This window comes from Alternaria ethzedia, assembly GCF_023757985.1.
Source record: "Alternaria ethzedia strain BMP 0044 chromosome Unknown scaffold_2, whole genome shotgun sequence".
Classification (NCBI taxonomy): Eukaryota; Fungi; Ascomycota; class Dothideomycetes; order Pleosporales; family Pleosporaceae; genus Alternaria; species Alternaria ethzedia.
Genome location: NW_026056195.1, coordinates 1058074 through 1076190, shown reverse-complemented (window position 1 = coordinate 1076190; position 18117 = coordinate 1058074). Strand labels below are relative to the sequence as shown.

Below are 18117 nucleotides of genomic sequence, written 5' to 3'. Positions count from 1 at the left end.
CGGCCGACGCGTTGGACCCTGGCTGGCTAGGCCGAAAGGGGAAGACTGATGGCAGACGCTCGGACCACTAACAAACAGCTGCAACGCGCCTTCCTGGGTCGGTGCATGTGCGACGGTTGCGGCCGCATCTTGACTTTCACGGCGCAAACACCCCCACCCTAGCCCGACGCTGATTTCGTCGCTTCTTGTTTCTGATTTCTGATCTCCTCAAGCGACTCTGATCATCATGGACGCCCGGGTGGATTTTGACATCAATGAGGCGGTTAAGCTGTTCGACAGCGATCCCTCCGCGATACCCACCCCCGAGGCCCCGCAGGCGCTGCAAGACTGCGAAGATGAGCCAGAATCGCTGTCGTCGCCCGGGTTGATCAACAGCGAGCTGAATCCTGTGGTCGATGCCGTGGCGGAGAGTCCAGATGCGATTACTCGCAGCTCTGTGTTTGACACGCTGCAGTTTCTCTTGAAGTGCGTCCCCGCATATCCAAAGGATACAAAACAATATGACACGGAACCTAATTCTAAACTGTTCCGACTATCTAGGCACTCATCGCAAATACCGCCAGCCATCCTCAGCAAGATCCTCGACCTCATCTCCTCGGCGCTGTCCACGCAAACCGACATCATCCACGCCGACCTCGAAGCCGAAGACCAAGATGCGATACCACACCACAAGAACCTGCTGGAGATGTATGGCTTCCTTCTCCGATGGACCATCTCCGCCGTCGAGACCAGAGCGCTTGAGAAGTCTGCCTCTGCACCAGCAGCGCGGGGGCGGGGTAAGGCCACAAAGACAAAAGCGGGAGGCGGCAAAGACGTCGTCTGGGATGCCTCGGCGCAACTTGAGACGGCTCTCGACCGCATGAGCAAAGTGCTGAGGCTCAAGCTGGGCCGAATCTTCGTTACCACCTCGGAGCGAGACACCTTCATCGGCCTCTTCACCAAGCCAGTATACCACATCCTCGAGAATGAGGCCAGAGTCAAGAGCAACGCCATACGGAGTCACTGCTTTAGGGTTCTGTGTTTCGCCGTCAAGTCTCATGGACATGCATACAGTAGGTAGAGGAAGACTCAGACAAGTGACTGTACTAATACCCATGACAGCTGCCCAGACGTCCATCAACCAGAGCTTGACATACTTCGAGCATCTGTCAGAGCCCATGGCCGAGTTCCTCTTCACACTAGCCGACGCTTTCGACTATCCACAGCTTACCGAAGACGTCTTGAAGGACATCAGCAGCAAAGAATTTAGTTCTACCGATCTGAAGGGGCCCAAGTCCATCTCGACCTTTCTTACCAAAATCTCCGAACTCACGCCGCATCTTGTCATTCGCCAAATGACATTGCTCGCCAACCTACTGGACAGCGAGTCATATACCCTCCGTTGCGCTCTTATTGAGGTGTGCGGAAACTTGATCATCATGCTTAGCAAGCTGAGCCAGGACGACCGCAGCGAGCAACACAAGCAACAAATTCGCATCTTCTTCGACGTACTCCAGGACCGCTTCCTGGATATCAACCCCTACTGTCGTGCTCGAGTGATGCAAGTCTACATCAAACTTTTGGATCTAGAGCAGAAATACCCCAAGCGCAGGCAGAAGGTCGCCGAACTTGCGGCACGTAGTCTGGAAGACAAGAGCAGTAATGTACGTCGTAACGCAGTCAAGCTGCTCGCGAAGCTCATCTCAACCCATCCTTTCACTACCTTTGATGGTGGATTGCTATCGACGAAGGATTGGGAACAGAGGTTGGCCGATGTCGACGCTCAGATCGACGCCTTACAACCCCCGGAAGAGTTACGTGAGCGTGCCCCGGGTGAACAGACTGTAGACGAGACTCTATTGCAAGACGCAACCCAGGCCGATAACGATGAAGCACCCCAACATCCAGCCGAGATGTCCGAGGAAGAAAGAGCTGCTGTAATTGCAAAGGCACAGAGGGACGCTGCGACCGCGCAAGAACTGGAGAAGTTCCAGGCAGTACGCAAGTATCTGATGGAAGCGCTCAAGTTCATCGAAGTCCTCAACGACGCCGCTGAGGTTGTCACTCAACTGCTGTCGTCCAAGAACAAGAGCGAAGTTATCGAGGCCATGGACTTCTTTGTGACAATCGACGCATACAAGATCGCGAATGCGAAGCTTGGTATCCGGAGGATGTTGCGTCTTATCTGGACCAAGGGCAACAGCGACGAAGGCAAGGGTGTTCAGACACATCTGTTGGAGTGCTACAAGGGCCTTTTCTTCGACGCGCCACCTGGTTTTGATGCCAATGCAGTTGCTAACTACATCTCGAAGAACATGATCAGTCTGACATTTGGCACAACCCCCGCTGAACTCACGTCACTCGAGCAGCTCCTCAGCACCATGATGAAGCAGGGGCTAGTCAACGCCTTGGTTATTCAGAAGCTTTGGCAAATATATGGATACCAGAAGAAAGACATTTCCAAGAACCAGCGCCGTGGAGCAATCATCGTCCTTGGTATGCTCGCACTCTCGGCCCCACAGATCATTGTCGAGGAGATGGAAGTATGTCTGCGCATTGGTCTCGGGGAGCTCGGCCGACGCGATTTGGGCCTGGCTCGATACACCTGTATAGCTCTGCGCCGCATGAGTCCACCACCTGGAAGGCAGGCCTCGAACGACAAGCCAGTACAGACCGTCAAGCTTCCAAACGATCACGCAGTTCTTGTCAGACTGGCCGCCATCACAGAGATGCCATCCGATAGCAAGGAATGGTTTGGCGTTGCAGAACAAGCCATCAGTGCTATATACGTCCTCTCGAAACATCCTGACGTTTTGTGCTCTGAGATCATTCGCAAAGTTACAAAGCGTGTGTTTGCGGGACAAACCAAAACTGAGTCACGGCCGACGTCGAGTTCCAGTGCTGCAGAACCAATGGAGGTCGATCAGGGAGATGAGGAAATGCCCGACGCGCCTGCAGCTGAGGAACCACATCAGAAGAAGCAGAACTCGGCGCTTGCATTATCGCAACTGCTTTTTGTTGTCGGACACATTGCCATCAAACAAATCGTTCACTTGGAGCTTTGTGAGCTTGAATTCAAGCGTCGCAAGGCTGAGAAGGACAAGATGGCACCAACACCTCGAAAATCCATGTCTTCGTCGGGACCCACACCACTCAAGAAGGGGCGGAAGCGGGGTTCGACCAAAGAACCAACGCCAGCGCCTGAAGAAGACGATCTAGAGCTCATGGCGGGAACGAACGAAGATGACTTCACAGAAGCTATTGCACACGTTCGTGAACGCGAACTTCTATATGGTCCACAATCCCTCCTCGCAAATTTCGGACCCCTCGTAGCAGACATTTGTGCCAACAACACGTCGTATAACCACCCGACGCTACAAGCACAAGCTGCACTGTGCTTAGCTAAGCTCATGTGTGTCAGCTCAGAGTACTGTGAGACGAACCTCGGTCTATTGCTCACCATCCTCGAACGAAGCCAGGACGCTGTTGTGCGCAGTAACCTTGTCGTCGCACTCGGCGACATGGCTGTATGCTTCAACCATCTCATCGACGAGAACACCGACTTCCTCTACCGCCGTCTGAACGATGGCGACCCAAGCGTCAAGCGAACATGTCTCATGACCCTAACCTTCTTGATCCTAGCCGGCCAAGTCAAGGTCAAGGGCCAGCTAGGCGAGATGGCCAAGTGTCTCGAAGACAGCGACAAGAAGATTGCAGACATGGCACGCATGTTCTTCACCGAGCTGTCCACTAAGGACAATGCCGTGTACAACCAGTTCATCGACATGTTCAGTGTACTCAGCGCTGATTCAGGACTGAGCGAGGATGCCCTGAAGAGGATCGTCAAGTTCCTGGCTGGGTTTATTGAAAAGGTACGTTTGAACGATCTGACCACGTTGATGACCTTATACTTACTTTGATTAGGACAAGCATGCCAAACAGCTAGCAGCCAAACTTGCGTCCAGGCTACCGAGAGCAGAGAACGAGAGACAGTGGAACGATGTCGCGTATGCATTGAACCAGCTTCAGCACAAGGACGAGGACATCCAGAAAATGGTCTCAGATGGGTTCAAGGTTGTGCAAGCGAATGCTTAAGCTGCGTCTTCGTCTTTACCCTTTCTTGTCGTGTCGAATTTGTTTATGACTTTATGAAAGCGATGATACCCTGGTTTGGGTTGCGTTGGATCGGGGGCGGTAGATAAGCTTTGGCGTTTGGACTCACATAGTACATTTATGCAAGTTTTACATCACCGCAACGACGAGAAAGTACACATGAAGCGTATTGTTTGAATTCGTGCGAAATACTCTACACTCGTCCATCTCGTGCACCAAGAACGCCCGTAGATGCTGCTAAAAGCCAACTTTTGGACCGACATCATAAAAACCAAAGTTACGCCGATGAAAATGCGTAAAACAAACGTCCTCTCGTGTCGTTGATCCCTTCTCATCCCAGCAATTGTACTTCCTCCTTTCCTTTATGGACCAACATTGAACTTCAGCCTTACACCCATACTAGCAAGCTCAATGTCCAAAAACTTGAGCACACCAGGTACCGCCACCACAGCAACGTCCTCACCGCCACTATACCGCATCCCCTGGGCATCCATCCACAAATCCGCTTTACTGCTATTCGCATCCGCCAAGACAGCACACCTCCTGCAGCGAATGGTGAGATCCTTGCCGCTCCGATCCTTCTTACGGCCGTACTCAGCGACGGTAGGTGTAGTGCTGAGGAAGGAGCCGCAAGTACGACATATGGAAGCTTTCGTGTAGTCGGAACAGTTCATCAGACGGTCTTGCAGTAGGAAGGCTGTGCCGTGGGCAAGCAGGGAGTCGCGCTCCATTTCTCCGACACGGATACCACCACCCTTGCTACGTCCTTTGATGGGTTGGCCGGTTGTGGAGACGACGGGGCCGGTGGTTCTGGCCTGGAACTTATCGTTGACCACTGCGTCATTGTTAGTAGATGGGGGTGAGATGGTAGGGAGGGAGATGCTTACTGTGACGTAGACGCTGGTAGTAGACCACACCAATGTAGATATCTGCGTGGAGTTCTTGACCTGTGATGCCAGAGTACATGGGTTCGTTGCCGTAGTAGTTGTAGCCGGCTTTTTTAAGCTGGTGGCCGAAGTAGTCGACGGCCGTGTTTTGCTCGTCGAAACGGAAAGGCGTTGAATCTTGGGCCATGCCGTGGAGCGCACCGGATTTTCCGGCTAGCGACTCGACGAACATACCGATTGTCATACGCGAGGGGAAAGCGTGAGGGTTGATGATGACGTCGGGTTGCATGCCGCTCTCGGAGAAGGGCATGTCTGGTGTGGGGAACTTCTGACTGACGACACCCTTCTGTCCGTGACGGGAGGAGAACTTGTCACCGACGACGGGAGAACGGGGAATGCGCAGCTTGATACTGAGCTTTTGGCAGGGTTGCGTTCCGTCTTCGGCTCCGATGATGCGGACCTCTTCCACGAAGGCGAGTTCATCGTCCTTGTATTTGAAGAACTGTGTTTGGCCGTCGCGATTAACGTACTCGCCGGTAGCTGCGTCGTACGAAACAATGTGCCATGCGGCAATAACGTCGCCGTGGCGCAGCATGGTGCCAACACGTGGAAGACCATCTTCGTCAAGAGTCTCTTTGGATGCGGCCTTGACCAAGCCCTCAGGGGCAAAGCCGAACAACTTGGTCACTGACCTCGCCGCACGGCTCTTTCGGTTGCCTTCCTCGAGATCGCAGATCTTCGTCTTGTATACGGTTCCGTGGCCGAAACCGCGCTCGTGTGAAGATTTGTTCAAGATCATAGCGTCGTCCATGTCGTATCCGGTGTATGAGATGACAGCAACGACGGCGTTCATTCCGTTGGGAAAGTTGTCCATGCCGTATTCGTTGTGCAACGGGGCTCTCGCGATCGGAGTTTGACCGGTTTGTAGGCGGTAGGTCTTGTTGTCGGTTCGGTATGCTGTAGCAGTTCCTGGTGTACCCATCGATTGTTTACCCATCTGACACTGGTACATGTTACGGGGCGATTGGTTGAAATCCGAGAAAGGCGTTTGGTTGGCGATGATACTGAAGATGTTGGTTGGGTCAAACTCAACATGCGTCGAATCGCCAGAAACGATCTCGGCATCCGTGCAGGCGATGGACATGTATGGTTGCTCAAACGGTCCTACGTAGTCGAGCTTGCCGAGAGGCAGGTACTTGACAGGTCGGTACATTCGAGAGCTTTGTGAGAAGAGGTAGACACCGGGATATTGACCGCCATTGGATCCGGGAATGAAACCAATCTCCATCTCTAATGGCACGTTGTGCGAGCCTTCAACCTTCCAGTAACGGAGTGTATCGGCAATGGTCTTGGCCTGCTTGGGCGAGCAGAAGCCTAAGACACGGCCATCCAGTTGTACGACCACACTCGCTTCAAGAGAGGCGGCTGACTTGCTGGATACGCCTAGTTGCGCCACAAGGTTGGGAATCGTGGAGACATCGACGTTGGAAGTGGCAATCTTGCACTTGTGCGCGAAATGGTTGAGAAGTCCACAGGGCGATCCATCAGGAGTGTGTACAGGGCACATGAATCCCCACGCCTCAGGAAGTAACTTTCGGACAGTTGTTGTCTTCAGTTGTGCGAAAAAGGCACCTCGATGCACCATTCTGAAATGTGAAATGAAACGAGGGAAGTTGAGTTTCTCAGCGACCACGACGTATCCAGAAGTTTGCTGCAGATCCAGACCCGTTGGACTGACGAGATTACCAGTACTGAGGAAGTACTCCAGAGCTTGTCCCAGGTTCATGTTTGTTCGTCGGAGGATCTTGGAGTTCCAGTCCTTGGTAAAGTCTTGGGATGTGAAAGGCTTGTACTCGTTCTTCCTTCCCCACTCCCTCAGCACAAGTTGGAAGCTGTTGAGCCACTCTTCTAGCTTCTCTTTCAAAATCATGCCGTAGAGTTGTCCGCCTAGTAGGATCTCTTGGAATTGTACAGCATCGGGGTTGTCGACAGCGCAGTCGCCTTCGACCAAAGCGTAGAGTTTCCTGGTCATGAAGAGAAGCATCCTGAACTTGTCGGCATCCTGAGCTGGTGTGACGTTGACGCAGCCTAGATGGGGTAATACTATCTTACGGAGGAATTCCGTACCGGCCTCCTCGTCGGCGACGTCGGCGGGCAGACCAAGTACAATCTTGAACTTTCCACCCAGATATGCCCGTGTCTTCGCCTTGGAGTGTAGCCCGTAGACCTTGTATGTGCGGAGTAGCAGCTCTACTCGGTCGGTGACGAACTGCTTCTCTTCAAGACCTTCGGAACCGGCTGCACCGACCAGACCCTCGAAAATTTCGCGGTCATTCGTCTCGACCAGAGCCTTCATCACCATGACGATGGGAACCAGGTATTCTGACTTGCGCCATGAGAAACGGAAGTTGACGTTGCCGTCGCTGAGGTAGTGCAGGGCGTTCGATTGCGAGGTCTGGTCGGGTCGCATCGATCTGAGGGTGATACCGAACTGGGTGTAGCCGGCGCCACGGTTGGTGAAGGCGCCGCGCTTGATGGCCATGGGGTAGTTGCGACGGTTGACCTGGAGGAGACGAATGATCTTCTCGATACCGTTGACGATAAAGTATCCGCCCAGCTCGTCGGACTCTTCTTTCGCCTTGACCAACTGCGCTGGCGACATGCCTTCCAGCTGGCAGCGGTTCGATCTCAGCATGACGGGTATGCCGCCGAGATCCACAACGTCCTCGTTCCAATCTCCGTTATTGACCCTCCACTCCAGCCGTGCGCGCATCTTGCCGCGGTATGAAGCATGTCGTTCGCGGGCCTCGGCGGGATAGATGTTGCGGTTCTTGAGCGCGACCTTGTTCGAAGGCGGCAGGACGGGCTTGTCGAGGAAGACTTCTGATATGCGCAGGTAGAGACGGTTCCTCTGGCCTGCATCTTCGGGGGCTGCGTATGGGTCGCCATCGACAAAGATCTTGGTGCCAATGTCTTTTATGCCCTGGTCAAGTTGGCCGCCGCGGGTGAAGATGGTGTTGAACGAGTTGATGTGGGGATCGACGGCAGCCGCGAGCATAGGGTATGCCGTCTTGTCCTTGGGCGGGTTGCGGAACAGGTCATGCCGCCTGAGGGTATCAAACTGGATATGTTAGCCTGGCATAGTTGTGTCGAAAGTGCTCTCTTGCCTTGGTCGACCATTCCTGAGGGCTGTCTGCCCGTGCGGGAGGCGCCATGATTCCGTATGCGGCTATTACGGTGAATGTAAGATTAGGGCGCAATCAAGCGGCATGCGCAATAGTATATCAAAGACTGTGAGTGTCGCGGTCGCAAGCTGCAGCGCGATTGAAGATGCGACGCTGCGCTCGAACTTTTTTACTAGACTAGTCGGATCCATGGTTGGGCTACCCCTGCTAGCGCGCTGGCCAAAGTCACACGCCGCGGCGGCTCCATCACTCTGCTGCAGCGTGAACCACTCCGGGCTTTCCTTAGGGCGGCACAGCTCTGCTCTCTACTTCCTCACGGCATTGCCTGCGCTCTTTGCCCCCCGACGCATCGAAGGAGACGTTGTCCATTTGCCTGTTGCTGTTGCTAAGACTACGGCGATCGCGCCTACTACATGCCCCGCAGCAAGGATCAAGGTTCCCAGACTTCCCTCCATCGCCCGTACATCACCACTCCTCCCGACCAGACGACAACTCCACCGAGTCAGCCCCTGCCCTGACGACGGCCATGGCGAACCTCTTCCGCCGCATCTACGACTGGCTGCTCCGCCTGTTCTGGTATGCCTACCTGTCCTTTTCTACTGACCCCAATGCCCACCTGGCTGCCTGATGCGCCATTTGATACTCGCCCAACTGCTCAGCTTCCGCCCAAGAAAAAGCAAACTTACCGGCGACGATAACATGGCGCTCCTGCTAACTTGCGATACCATCCAGGGCGACTGAGATGGACATTACCATGATCGGGTTGCAAAACGCTGGCAAGACTTCGCTGTTGAGAGTTCTGGCGGTGAGTATCTTCCTGATGCGGAAAGACCCTCCTGCGTCAACATCATCAACTTTGAAGACTGCGAGCTGACCCATCCGTTCTAGGGAGGAGAGTTTACTGTCGAGTAGGTCTACATCCGTCCCGAGTTGCGCAAGCCGGCGGCGACGTTGTTTCATCCGTGTCCCGATGCTACTGCTTTGCGCAACGTCGGGCGCCATCGTAGTCGGGCCCTGCGCTGACTGGCTCTAGCTCCATCCCGACGGTTGGCTTCAATATGAAGCGTGTCCAGAAAGGTCATGTAACCTTGAAGTGGTGAGTGCCCTCCATCTTCTCCCTGGTCACGCATGTCCGGCTCTTGCAGCGCCAAGCCCAGCCTTGCGGGGTGCAGCGCAATCTACTAGCCTCGAGGCGCACCTGCTGACCAGCGGCAACAGTTGGGATCTCGGAGGCCAACCTAGGTTCCGTTCCATGTGGGAGCGGTACTGCCGCGGTGTGAACGCTATTGTGTACGTCTCCTCTCATGTGATGGTGGGGTGTCGCTTATCGTCATAGGTTCATCGTCGACTCCGCTGACAAGGAGGCTCTTCCCGTCGCTGGCGAGGAACTGAAGCTCCTACTGGAGAAGCCTGCGCTGGAGGGCATTCCTCTTCTCGTCTTGGGCAACAAGTCCGACCTGCCCAACAAGCTTTCCGTCGACGAGCTGATCGAGGCGCTCGACCTCAAATCAGTGTCGCACCGGGAAGTGAGCTGCTACGGCATCAGCGCAAAGGAGGAAACCAACCTCGATGCCGTTCTCCAGTGGTTGATTGCCCGAGCCAGCAAGTGAGGTATTATGTTGTTCGTATTCGGTCGACGTAACGTGACCGCGACGGTCAGGTGCCGCTCGCAACGCATTCGACTGGGTTTGGTGTTTTCGCAACTTCACGACGCCGACGTGCCTACGTTCTTACGAATTACGGTCGTCAGCTTTACATGACATCTTTAATGATTCTTACGACTTGATGGAAGAAAAGACGGGCAGATCGCTCTGCAGGCTAGCGATGGCCATTCCAGTTCCCCAGCTCGACACATTTACTTCTTCTCATATCATTATGATGGCGACTGCCCCTTCTTCATCCTGTATCATCCTCTTTGTTTCGATTTCCAGCGAAGACGTAGCGGCTAAGAAAAGACGGAAGATTTTGGTCCAGGTATGATTGATATGTATGGTTGCGCGCGCTTCGTCTCTTGTTCGGCTCCATGAGGAGCGACCTGAGTTGCAGCGATATAATGGTATCCTCGTCTCTGTCATGTGTCGCCAATGCTGTCCTCGTGCTCGTGACTTTCGCGTGCCTCATGTGCAGGTGCGCGGCATCTGGTTTGGTATTGACAAATCGTTTGGACGGATGTTTGTCGAGGACTCCAGCGCAATTGCGTGTGAAGGCTTGTCGAGGCTCGTGGTGACTCCTCTCTCAGTCGGCCTGGCCTCCCAAATCCCATGTTGCACGCAGCTCAATGACTCCAGTACATGGTAGCGCCGCGGAAGTAGCACCTCGCGCCAAACATTGCAACAAAACGAACAAGTCACCGCGACACCGGTGGGGGAAAGAAGAAGAGAATCAATGCACCGAGAGGAAAGAAGAGAGCAAACAACTAAATTATTCGCACAACTCACGCACCGCGCTGGCAGAAAAACGGGGTGGGACCCAAGCAAAATCCATGGCCATGAACAATTGAACAACTCATCCTGCATTAGCGCCTCCCAGGGAATCCTGAGCAGAGCCCGTCTGATTGGTCAGACGGCGGCGACAGCAATGCGAACCCTTGTCGCAGAGCTGGGAGTGGAATGGCAGGATGGATTGGCAGCCGATGAGCTGGAGGGGTGCACGGGGAAGTGGGTGGGATGTTGCGATGGGGATGGGGACGGTTTGGATTGAGAGTTCGTGGCGTCGGGGACGGTGGGTGTGGCGCTGAGGGTGAGGGGTGGGTTGGAGTGGGGTTAGGGTTGATGGGGTTGAGGTACAGTACTTGATGCTACGTTTGTGAGGGAGTTTGCACGGGACGCCAATTGTCAGAGGATTGCGTTGCGAAGCATTACATGTTGAAACATCCGGCAAGATGCAATGTGGTTGTTGATAGTTAATTCCGTCTGGAAGACTCACGCGGCATCATCATCACTGGAGACACATGTCGCAAAGGTTCTAGACAACCTTGGTGATACAAAGAACACACCACTCTCGAGTACATCCCACAAGTACCGTACAAGACGCGCAATGCACCCATCTCACGATGTCAACGGCTGAGCGACCACGCAACGCAAAATCTCAAGCGCACTGCTGACCCGAGCAAAGGGCAATGTCTCGGAACCACTGGAACCACGAAGAGGCTGAACTGCGTACCCTTGGCGCAGACTCGACACAACATTGCGAAAGCAATAGGCGCAGCAGCTCTCGTGATCCTCAAGAACCATCGTCGGCCGACTAAACTCCCTCCAAAGTCTTACCCTACTAATCAAAACCACCCGAACAACATGCGCAGCACGACGTTTTGCCGCACAATCCTCCCATCTCATCTTCTCGAACAAGCTAGAACCCGGATAGCCCATCATCCATCCCCACTGCGCCTCCTCACCCACAATCAGCAGTACCAAAAAGCCTTCCCAGCGCACCCAATAAGCCCAAAGCACACATCGTAATCGTCACCAGCTTAGCCCTCTCGTCTCCGCTTTACCCGTTTAAAGCCTAGAATGCGGGCCCCAAGCCATACTCCGGGCAGCGTTCTTGGCTGGATCGTGGCTGAGCACCAACGCCCAAAGACACATCATATCCGTGTTGAGCGGATATCGTCATAAGCAGTCAGCCAGAACCCTGTTCTTCCTGCGGATTCGTTCCATCCCATCTCCGTCGCAACTTTCTGAACTTCTATCATTTCCAGCTTTTGAAACAATCGTCGCATATCGCTATAACACACAGATTTGAATATTCATCATGGTAGACCTTGAGATCGCGCATCCGCACCACACTCCTTACCGTACGAGACAGTACTACGGGCCAGATTATGGCGACAGGTACGTTTTCATTCCATGCGCTCATCATCGTCATCCTCCATCTCTCCTTGTCCATCATTCGCTGCAAAGTGGCTGTGCGACACACTTTAGCTGTGCAGCGGCGCAGTTAGTCCATGAATTTTCTGGGGAAAAGGCACGCTTGGTGGATCAAGCGGATCGGCTTGGTCCTGGCTTCGCGTTGGTGCAGATGGGTGTTTGCGACAGACGACGTCACAACGTCACTGCGCCCAGCCTGGCGCCCGCATCACTCGGCATCTATGCTGCGTGACTGCTGGAATGGCCTGCCTTGTGGTGGCCCTTGCCACGGGTTTTTCTTGGACATAATACGCTGCTTTCGTCTTTCTCACATTTTGTTCTTCAACCACTCGAACACAGTACACCTCTCACCACTCCACTTTTTGCGCTTTTGTACCAAGGACACTTGCGCATCGCGTTACTGTCAATTGATCGAGAGATATTGGAGACGCGACACACAAACACACGAATATCGCTTCTAACACGCCATGGCTAGGAGGTGCTATAGCAACAGCCGGGGCTACTACCGCTGCAACTCAGCATGGAATAACTGGGTTCGCTGGGTGGTCCTCGTAGTCGTCGTCTTGGGCTTCCTACTCCTCTTCGTACTATGCTCGTAAGTCCACCGTCCATTCTTCCCCCAACCCTCCCTCCCTTCCCTTCTCCAATCGCCATCCCCAATCGCCATCCCCAACCCCCTTCCACCCAGCACACCACTAACACCCCACAGCTGCCTAACCGCCCGCCGCCGCCGCAAAGCCGGCCGCCAGCCCTTCTACGGCACAGGCTGGGCCGCGCGCCCAGGCAATAACAACGCATACGGCCAAAACACCACTGCACCCTACTACAACAACCAACACAACCCCGCGCCGCCTTACTCCGCCGCCACCAATAACAACAACGGAGGTTACTACGGCGGCGGAGGCGCAAACCAGGGCTACTACGGTCAGCAAAACGGCGTCGAGCTGCAGAGTCCGCAGCCAACATACGGAGGCGGGTATGCGCCGCCGCCGGGCCCGCCGCCGACGAAGGGTTAAGCGTTGTACGGTAGATGATGAGAAGGCCCCTCGGAGATTGAGATGGGGTTGGATGGCGTTACGGAGATTGTGAGAACTGGACTGCGTTACGATATGTGATGAACGAGCGAGGAAGGGACAGGATGGTTTCCTTTGCTGTTGAACACGCTTGATACCTCTTTTACGCTTTAATGCTATTATTTATCTTCCTTGTAAATGCGGAAGATGTAATCTACTATTACACGTTTCACCAAAACAGCATACAGCATAACCTGCTTATAAGACCTGTTTCGTGCACATGTCTTGCTCGTTATGAAACACACGGATGGACATTTCAGCTAGTCCAGTACGGCACTGCATCATTAATTATTGATCGCGGGTGTTCAAGTATAAAAGCTGCATGTATTCCATCCATTCATGTTACTCTTGGTCTCCCATTTTCAATACTCTGCGTAGTTGCGTCCAACTAACCTCACAGGCAACACCAGACTTTCGTAAAAAGGGCATATGAACACGCTAAGCATACACCTTTTCAACCGATTCCTGCAATGCTACCTATTCTCCAAGCCCTGGTCTCTCACTTCCAACCAATCTAACCCACCAACCTCAAACCACTGGCCGGCGCACCGATCTGTGTGATGCCGTCGATCCTGCACACAGTGCCCTTGTATCTGGCGTGGTACTTGGCACCGCTGTATGGGCTGGTAACCGAAGGCATGCCGCTGTAGATAGGTGTGAAGCTAGCAGCGCAAATGTCAAAGTCGGCGAATTGATCAAAGTCAATCTCGATGACGTCGCTGGGGTTTCTCTCGGCGACCGTCTTGACGCGGTTAGCTTGCTCCTTCATCTTGGCGTTGCCGGTGCGGTCGAGCAAAGCGTTGGCAAAGTTCAGCGCCGTGTTGAGCTGCTTGTTCTTGTGGGCAAACATCATGGCTGCTGAGAGCGGGATCGAGTTGTGGGGACCCTCTAGGTCGGGGACCGTGAAGTAGGCAGAGAGTTCGAGGGCGCGCTTCTTGTCCGCGTCGGAGAGGGCGGAGATGTCGGTAGCGCCGTTGAGCAGTTTGCGACGCTCTAATTCGATGGACATGGCAAGAATGTATTGCGTCGCCGTGTTGATTGCCTTCTTAGCCTACATTGATGTTAGTGTGCGTTGGCTGGATGTATGTCTGTAAAACTTACATCAGAAAACTCAGCTTGGGATGAGACGACGTTGACCATGATGAGCTGCAATAGGCTCTTGAGGACTGCGACACCCTCCTCCAATTTGTTCTTTTGCAAGAACTGCTTGCCAGCGGTCAAGTCTGCCGATAATGACGACTCCAGATCGCGTGGGATGATGGGCAGGATCTTGCGCGAATCGGTCTCGTCTACTGTTCTCCGTACGTAGTTGACCAGCGAAGGCATGTTTGGTGTCGCTGGCAAATAAGTTCGGGTGGCTTGGTAGATCTCCTGGAAGCGCTCTTCAAGGGGAGCGAAATTGACAGCACCAACCTGTCGGTTTAGCAATTGCATGGCAGTATCGAATGATCCTGCAGCAATGTGATCTGCCGCCAAAGGTGAGTTGCGTGCCCAGAAATCAGCTTCGCTGCTTCCTGCACCAGCATCAGCACCCTCAACCTCAACGAAGTCGTCGTCTGCCTCCACATCGCCATCATCACCCATGTCCCAACCACCGATATCGTCGTCCTCGCCACCTCCAAGTTCAGCAGCCGCACCTTTAGGCTCGGTGTCGCCCATAAGATCCTCGTCGCCAAAGCTGTTTGCTGTTGGCTCTTCGGATCCGATGCCTTCGACTTCGCCTTGAAGAGCCTTTTCGAATACAGTTGAAGAAGCTGCGCGCGTTGGCCAGTTTGCTTTGTGAGTGGGCACGATAGGTTTGGCAGGTGCCGAAGGAGCACCTATTGAAGGAAGGTTAATCTGCTCCTCCGATACACCGGCAGCTTCAAGTATTGACTGTGCCTGTTCGTCGAGACCTTGTGCCTTGGCAGTGGCATATGCGAGGGGGTATAGATCGAGCTCCTGGAACATCTCTATCCGGTTTTGTACGTCGCCCAGGTAGAGTGCGTTCTGGAATCGTGCCGTCATGTCACCGCGGTGCTCCGCGATCTTAGCCATGCGCTTCAACTTGTCCTGATCTCCGGTAGTGAGGTACAGGAAGGATAGCCTGTCGAAGTTGCGCAGCTTCTGGTAGGTCATCTCTACGGTTTGGTGGTTGCCGTGTGCTAGAGCTTCGGTGCTCAGCCGTTGCCAGAGCTTTGGTCGGTCAAGCTGCTTAGCCATCTCAACTGCAACCTCCAGGTTGCCGCATTCGATAGCGAGCTCGAACCGTGTCTGAGGATCCTGCACGAATTGGAGAGCAATCTCGGGATAGCCCTTCTTCTGGAGGTAGGAGATGATGCTCTGTCCAACCAGACTTGAAGTCTTGATGATATTAAGCATCTCGTCGTAGTTGCGCTTGACAAGGGCGAGCTTGAATCGATATTCAGTGGGGTCGATTTGGAGAATCTTGGGCTTCGCAGCACGGTCCAGGCAGTATACGTTGCGACCCTTGACTCTTACAAGGTATACTGTTTGCTCCAATGTGCGTACTATACCATTGTCGCCGTTCATTAGACTGTACTTGATGTGGTTCAGCGTGGAATACAGAAGGACACCTGTGTCATCAAAGATGGCACTCTTGATCCGGATAGTCTCGTGCAGAGTGCTGACTTGCTCCAGGTTCTTGTTCGCAATGGTGACATTGTGTTTGCTCAGCAATGCGACGTGCAGTCCATCTGATGACCAGACAACGTACTTGACGCCGTTGACAGAGAGCTCAGCAAGGTTCTTCTTGGCCTGGATATCGTACAGAACAACCGAAGTAGGAGTGATCAAGAGCAAGTTACCGGTGCCGCCGAAGTAGATGTCGGTGGTTCCGTGCGGGGGCTTGATGGTCTTGGTAGTGGAGTTGCTGAGATCCTTAATGTCGATCTGTTGGTTAGACTGGTTGAAGACGGCAAATCGGTTCCTGGCCACGAATACAGCCGAGCTACCAGATCCGCGCTTGGTGTCGGTCGGTTCTACCGCTCCCGAAGCGTCGCGCGGAAGGCTGATCAGCTCGTATGTTCCGCTGTCGGCTGGAGATGTGACCAGTATAGAGCGTTCGGCAGGGTTGTAGGACAGTGTTCGTGGAGGTACCCAGGCGCTTCCCAGCTTCTTGAGAGACAGCATCGATGGGGACTCGATGTTCTTCTGGAAGTCGTAAGACCGTACGTGCTTCTCCTTCGTTATGTAGAAGAGGTTGTTCTGGTAGACGGCGGATGCGGGCCGCTCGCGTTCCAGCTTGAATACCATGACACCGTTGTCGTGACCGGCAGCGAACAGGTTGATCTCAGGATGAGCTGCGATGACCCAGAAGCGATCGTTTTCGCGTTTGAAGGACTGGACCGATGTACGCCTGTTGAGATCCCATACGCGAATCGTCTTGTCTTCTCCAACGGACAGGATCAAGTCCTGATGTGGGTGGAACAGACACGCCGACGCGTTCTGGAAGTGCCCTCGGCAGGTATCGACTTCCCATGCCTTTGTTTCCGACATCCTCCACAACTTCACGAGACGGTCGTCACCAGCGGAGACGATCAATGGGAGTGTAGGGTGGAATGCGACCCAGTTAACACCTCGGTCGTGGCCTTCGAGGACGAACTTGACAACAGCATCGGTGTTTCCGAACATATCCGCCTGGTTCTGGTTCGCGCGTGCCATCTGGTCCTCGAATGACAAGGCCTGTGGTGCCGAATGCTTCTTCCTGAGCCCAGAGATATCCCAAACGCGGACCGACTGATCGAGCGAGGCGGAAACGATGAGGTCTTCCTTCGGGTGGAATTGCGCGCACATGGTGTAATGGTTGTGACCGGTCATAGTACATACTTCGGAGGGTTAGGTGTGTTTTTGCGAGGGATGCGACGGACTTACTCAGTGATCCTATGAACGTTAGTTGTGTGCCAAACAGCAGTTGAGGATGTCACTTACGGTTCTGCCAATTCCATATACGAATGGTCTCTGATTCGTGTTAGCCATTGCACATGGAACCCATAGCATGCGCTTACGGTCGTCGGAACTACTCAATATCCATGGCAGCTCGTGGTGGAAGAAGACGGTCCGGACATAGTCCAAGTGGCCGTTCAATGTGAAGAGACATCGCCGAGTCTGGTATGACCAGACCTTGATCTTGTAGTCGTCGCCACCAGACACGAATCTGTGCAGTCTCAGTATGTTGCTGGCGCTCCCAAGTTGTCCACGGGATGCTCACAATGGCTGGGTCTTGTGGAAGTCAACGCCGCGGACCGGCCCGTCGTGCTCTTCGAAGCGATCTATGAGGGTACCCATGCGGTAGTCCCATAGTTGGATGGTCGACGAGTGTAGCGACACAAGGATCCATGGCCTGGAAGCGGTCAGCGGGGAAGGGAGCCGCAAGGTGAAGGTATGAGCTACCTCTTGGGGTGAAAGGCAATGCCTTTCGCACGCGAAGACTTGGACTCAAACTGCCCGGGATTAGCTAGCTACACGGTCGCATAGATGGGAGCTGCTTGCCTTGGTCAACATCGAGGGAGAGGAGGCCATAGCGGAATTGGGGACGAAGCCGCAGCTTCACTGTCGTCTAGAGTGGCCTCAATGCAAGAGACAGCAGGCGCGAAGGGATACGGGTATAAGGTAAGGAGAAAGAAACACGGTGTTGACTATTATCTTTGGTATTGCTGCCTGCGTGAGCTGCTCTTGCTAATGTTCGATATGCCACGCAACATTCGGATTAACCGCCTAACCGTCCTGGTCTCTAGCGCGCTTTCCCCACCAAGGTCACGTGAGATCTGCCAGACATCGCCTCAACTCCGTCTGAAGCGCTCGGGGCCGGTTTCAATTTCAAGCGAACCTCGAGTTCCCACACTAGTTGCCGTAAGGCAGAGCCTCACTTCCTGACGCTGCCTCATCTCAATTTCGCCGCCGCTGCGTGGCTCGGCTCCCCTGGTCTGGCGTCCTGCAACGATGCCCCGCAGAACTCACCAATGCGACTCCGTGTGCCAGCTGGCATCGTAGTGCCAACCCTACCTACCCGCCC

At 54.0% G+C, this 18117-nt stretch overlaps 5 protein-coding genes across 5 annotated transcripts; 3 read left to right on the top strand and 2 right to left on the bottom strand.

Moving 5' to 3' along the window:
• Nucleotides 1–226: 226 nt before the first annotated feature.
• Nucleotides 227–4074, top strand: J4E87_001160 (uncharacterized protein; the record flags this gene model as incomplete). Its single annotated transcript, XM_049372807.1, has 4 exons — nucleotides 227–465; nucleotides 541–1052; nucleotides 1102–3851; nucleotides 3904–4074. 4 exons carry the CDS (start codon nucleotides 227–229, stop codon nucleotides 4072–4074), a joined length of 3672 nt encoding a protein of 1223 aa, XP_049237465.1.
• Nucleotides 4075–4454: 380 nt separating this feature from the next.
• ACR2 (DNA-directed RNA polymerase I subunit RPA2) lies at nucleotides 4455–8486 on the bottom strand (the record flags this gene model as incomplete). The annotated part of the gene is given in 4 exon segments (XM_049372806.1): nucleotides 4455–4927; nucleotides 4980–8100; nucleotides 8272–8467; nucleotides 8482–8486. The coding sequence occupies 4 exon segments, from the start codon at nucleotides 8484–8486 to the stop codon at nucleotides 4455–4457; spliced, it is 3795 nt and encodes a 1264-aa protein (XP_049237464.1).
• A 204-nt stretch (nucleotides 8487–8690) lies between these two features.
• On the top strand, nucleotides 8691–9774 carry J4E87_001158 (uncharacterized protein; the record flags this gene model as incomplete). The annotated part of the gene is made up of 6 exons (XM_049372805.1): nucleotides 8691–8740; nucleotides 8897–8969; nucleotides 9053–9072; nucleotides 9198–9260; nucleotides 9383–9454; nucleotides 9501–9774. 6 exons carry the CDS (start codon nucleotides 8691–8693, stop codon nucleotides 9772–9774), a joined length of 552 nt encoding a protein of 183 aa, XP_049237463.1.
• Nucleotides 9775–12619: 2845 nt separating this feature from the next.
• On the top strand, nucleotides 12620–13046 carry J4E87_001157 (uncharacterized protein; the record flags this gene model as incomplete). The annotated part of the gene is made up of 2 exons (XM_049372804.1): nucleotides 12620–12625; nucleotides 12780–13046. The coding sequence occupies 2 exons, from the start codon at nucleotides 12620–12622 to the stop codon at nucleotides 13044–13046; spliced, it is 273 nt and encodes a 90-aa protein (XP_049237462.1).
• A 571-nt stretch (nucleotides 13047–13617) lies between these two features.
• On the bottom strand, nucleotides 13618–17390 carry J4E87_001156 (uncharacterized protein; the record flags this gene model as incomplete). The annotated part of the gene is made up of 6 exons (XM_049372803.1): nucleotides 13618–14154; nucleotides 14205–16930; nucleotides 16977–16985; nucleotides 17034–17063; nucleotides 17111–17259; nucleotides 17314–17390. 6 exons carry the CDS (start codon nucleotides 17388–17390, stop codon nucleotides 13618–13620), a joined length of 3528 nt encoding a protein of 1175 aa, XP_049237461.1.
• Between the last annotated feature and the right edge of the window lie 727 nt (nucleotides 17391–18117).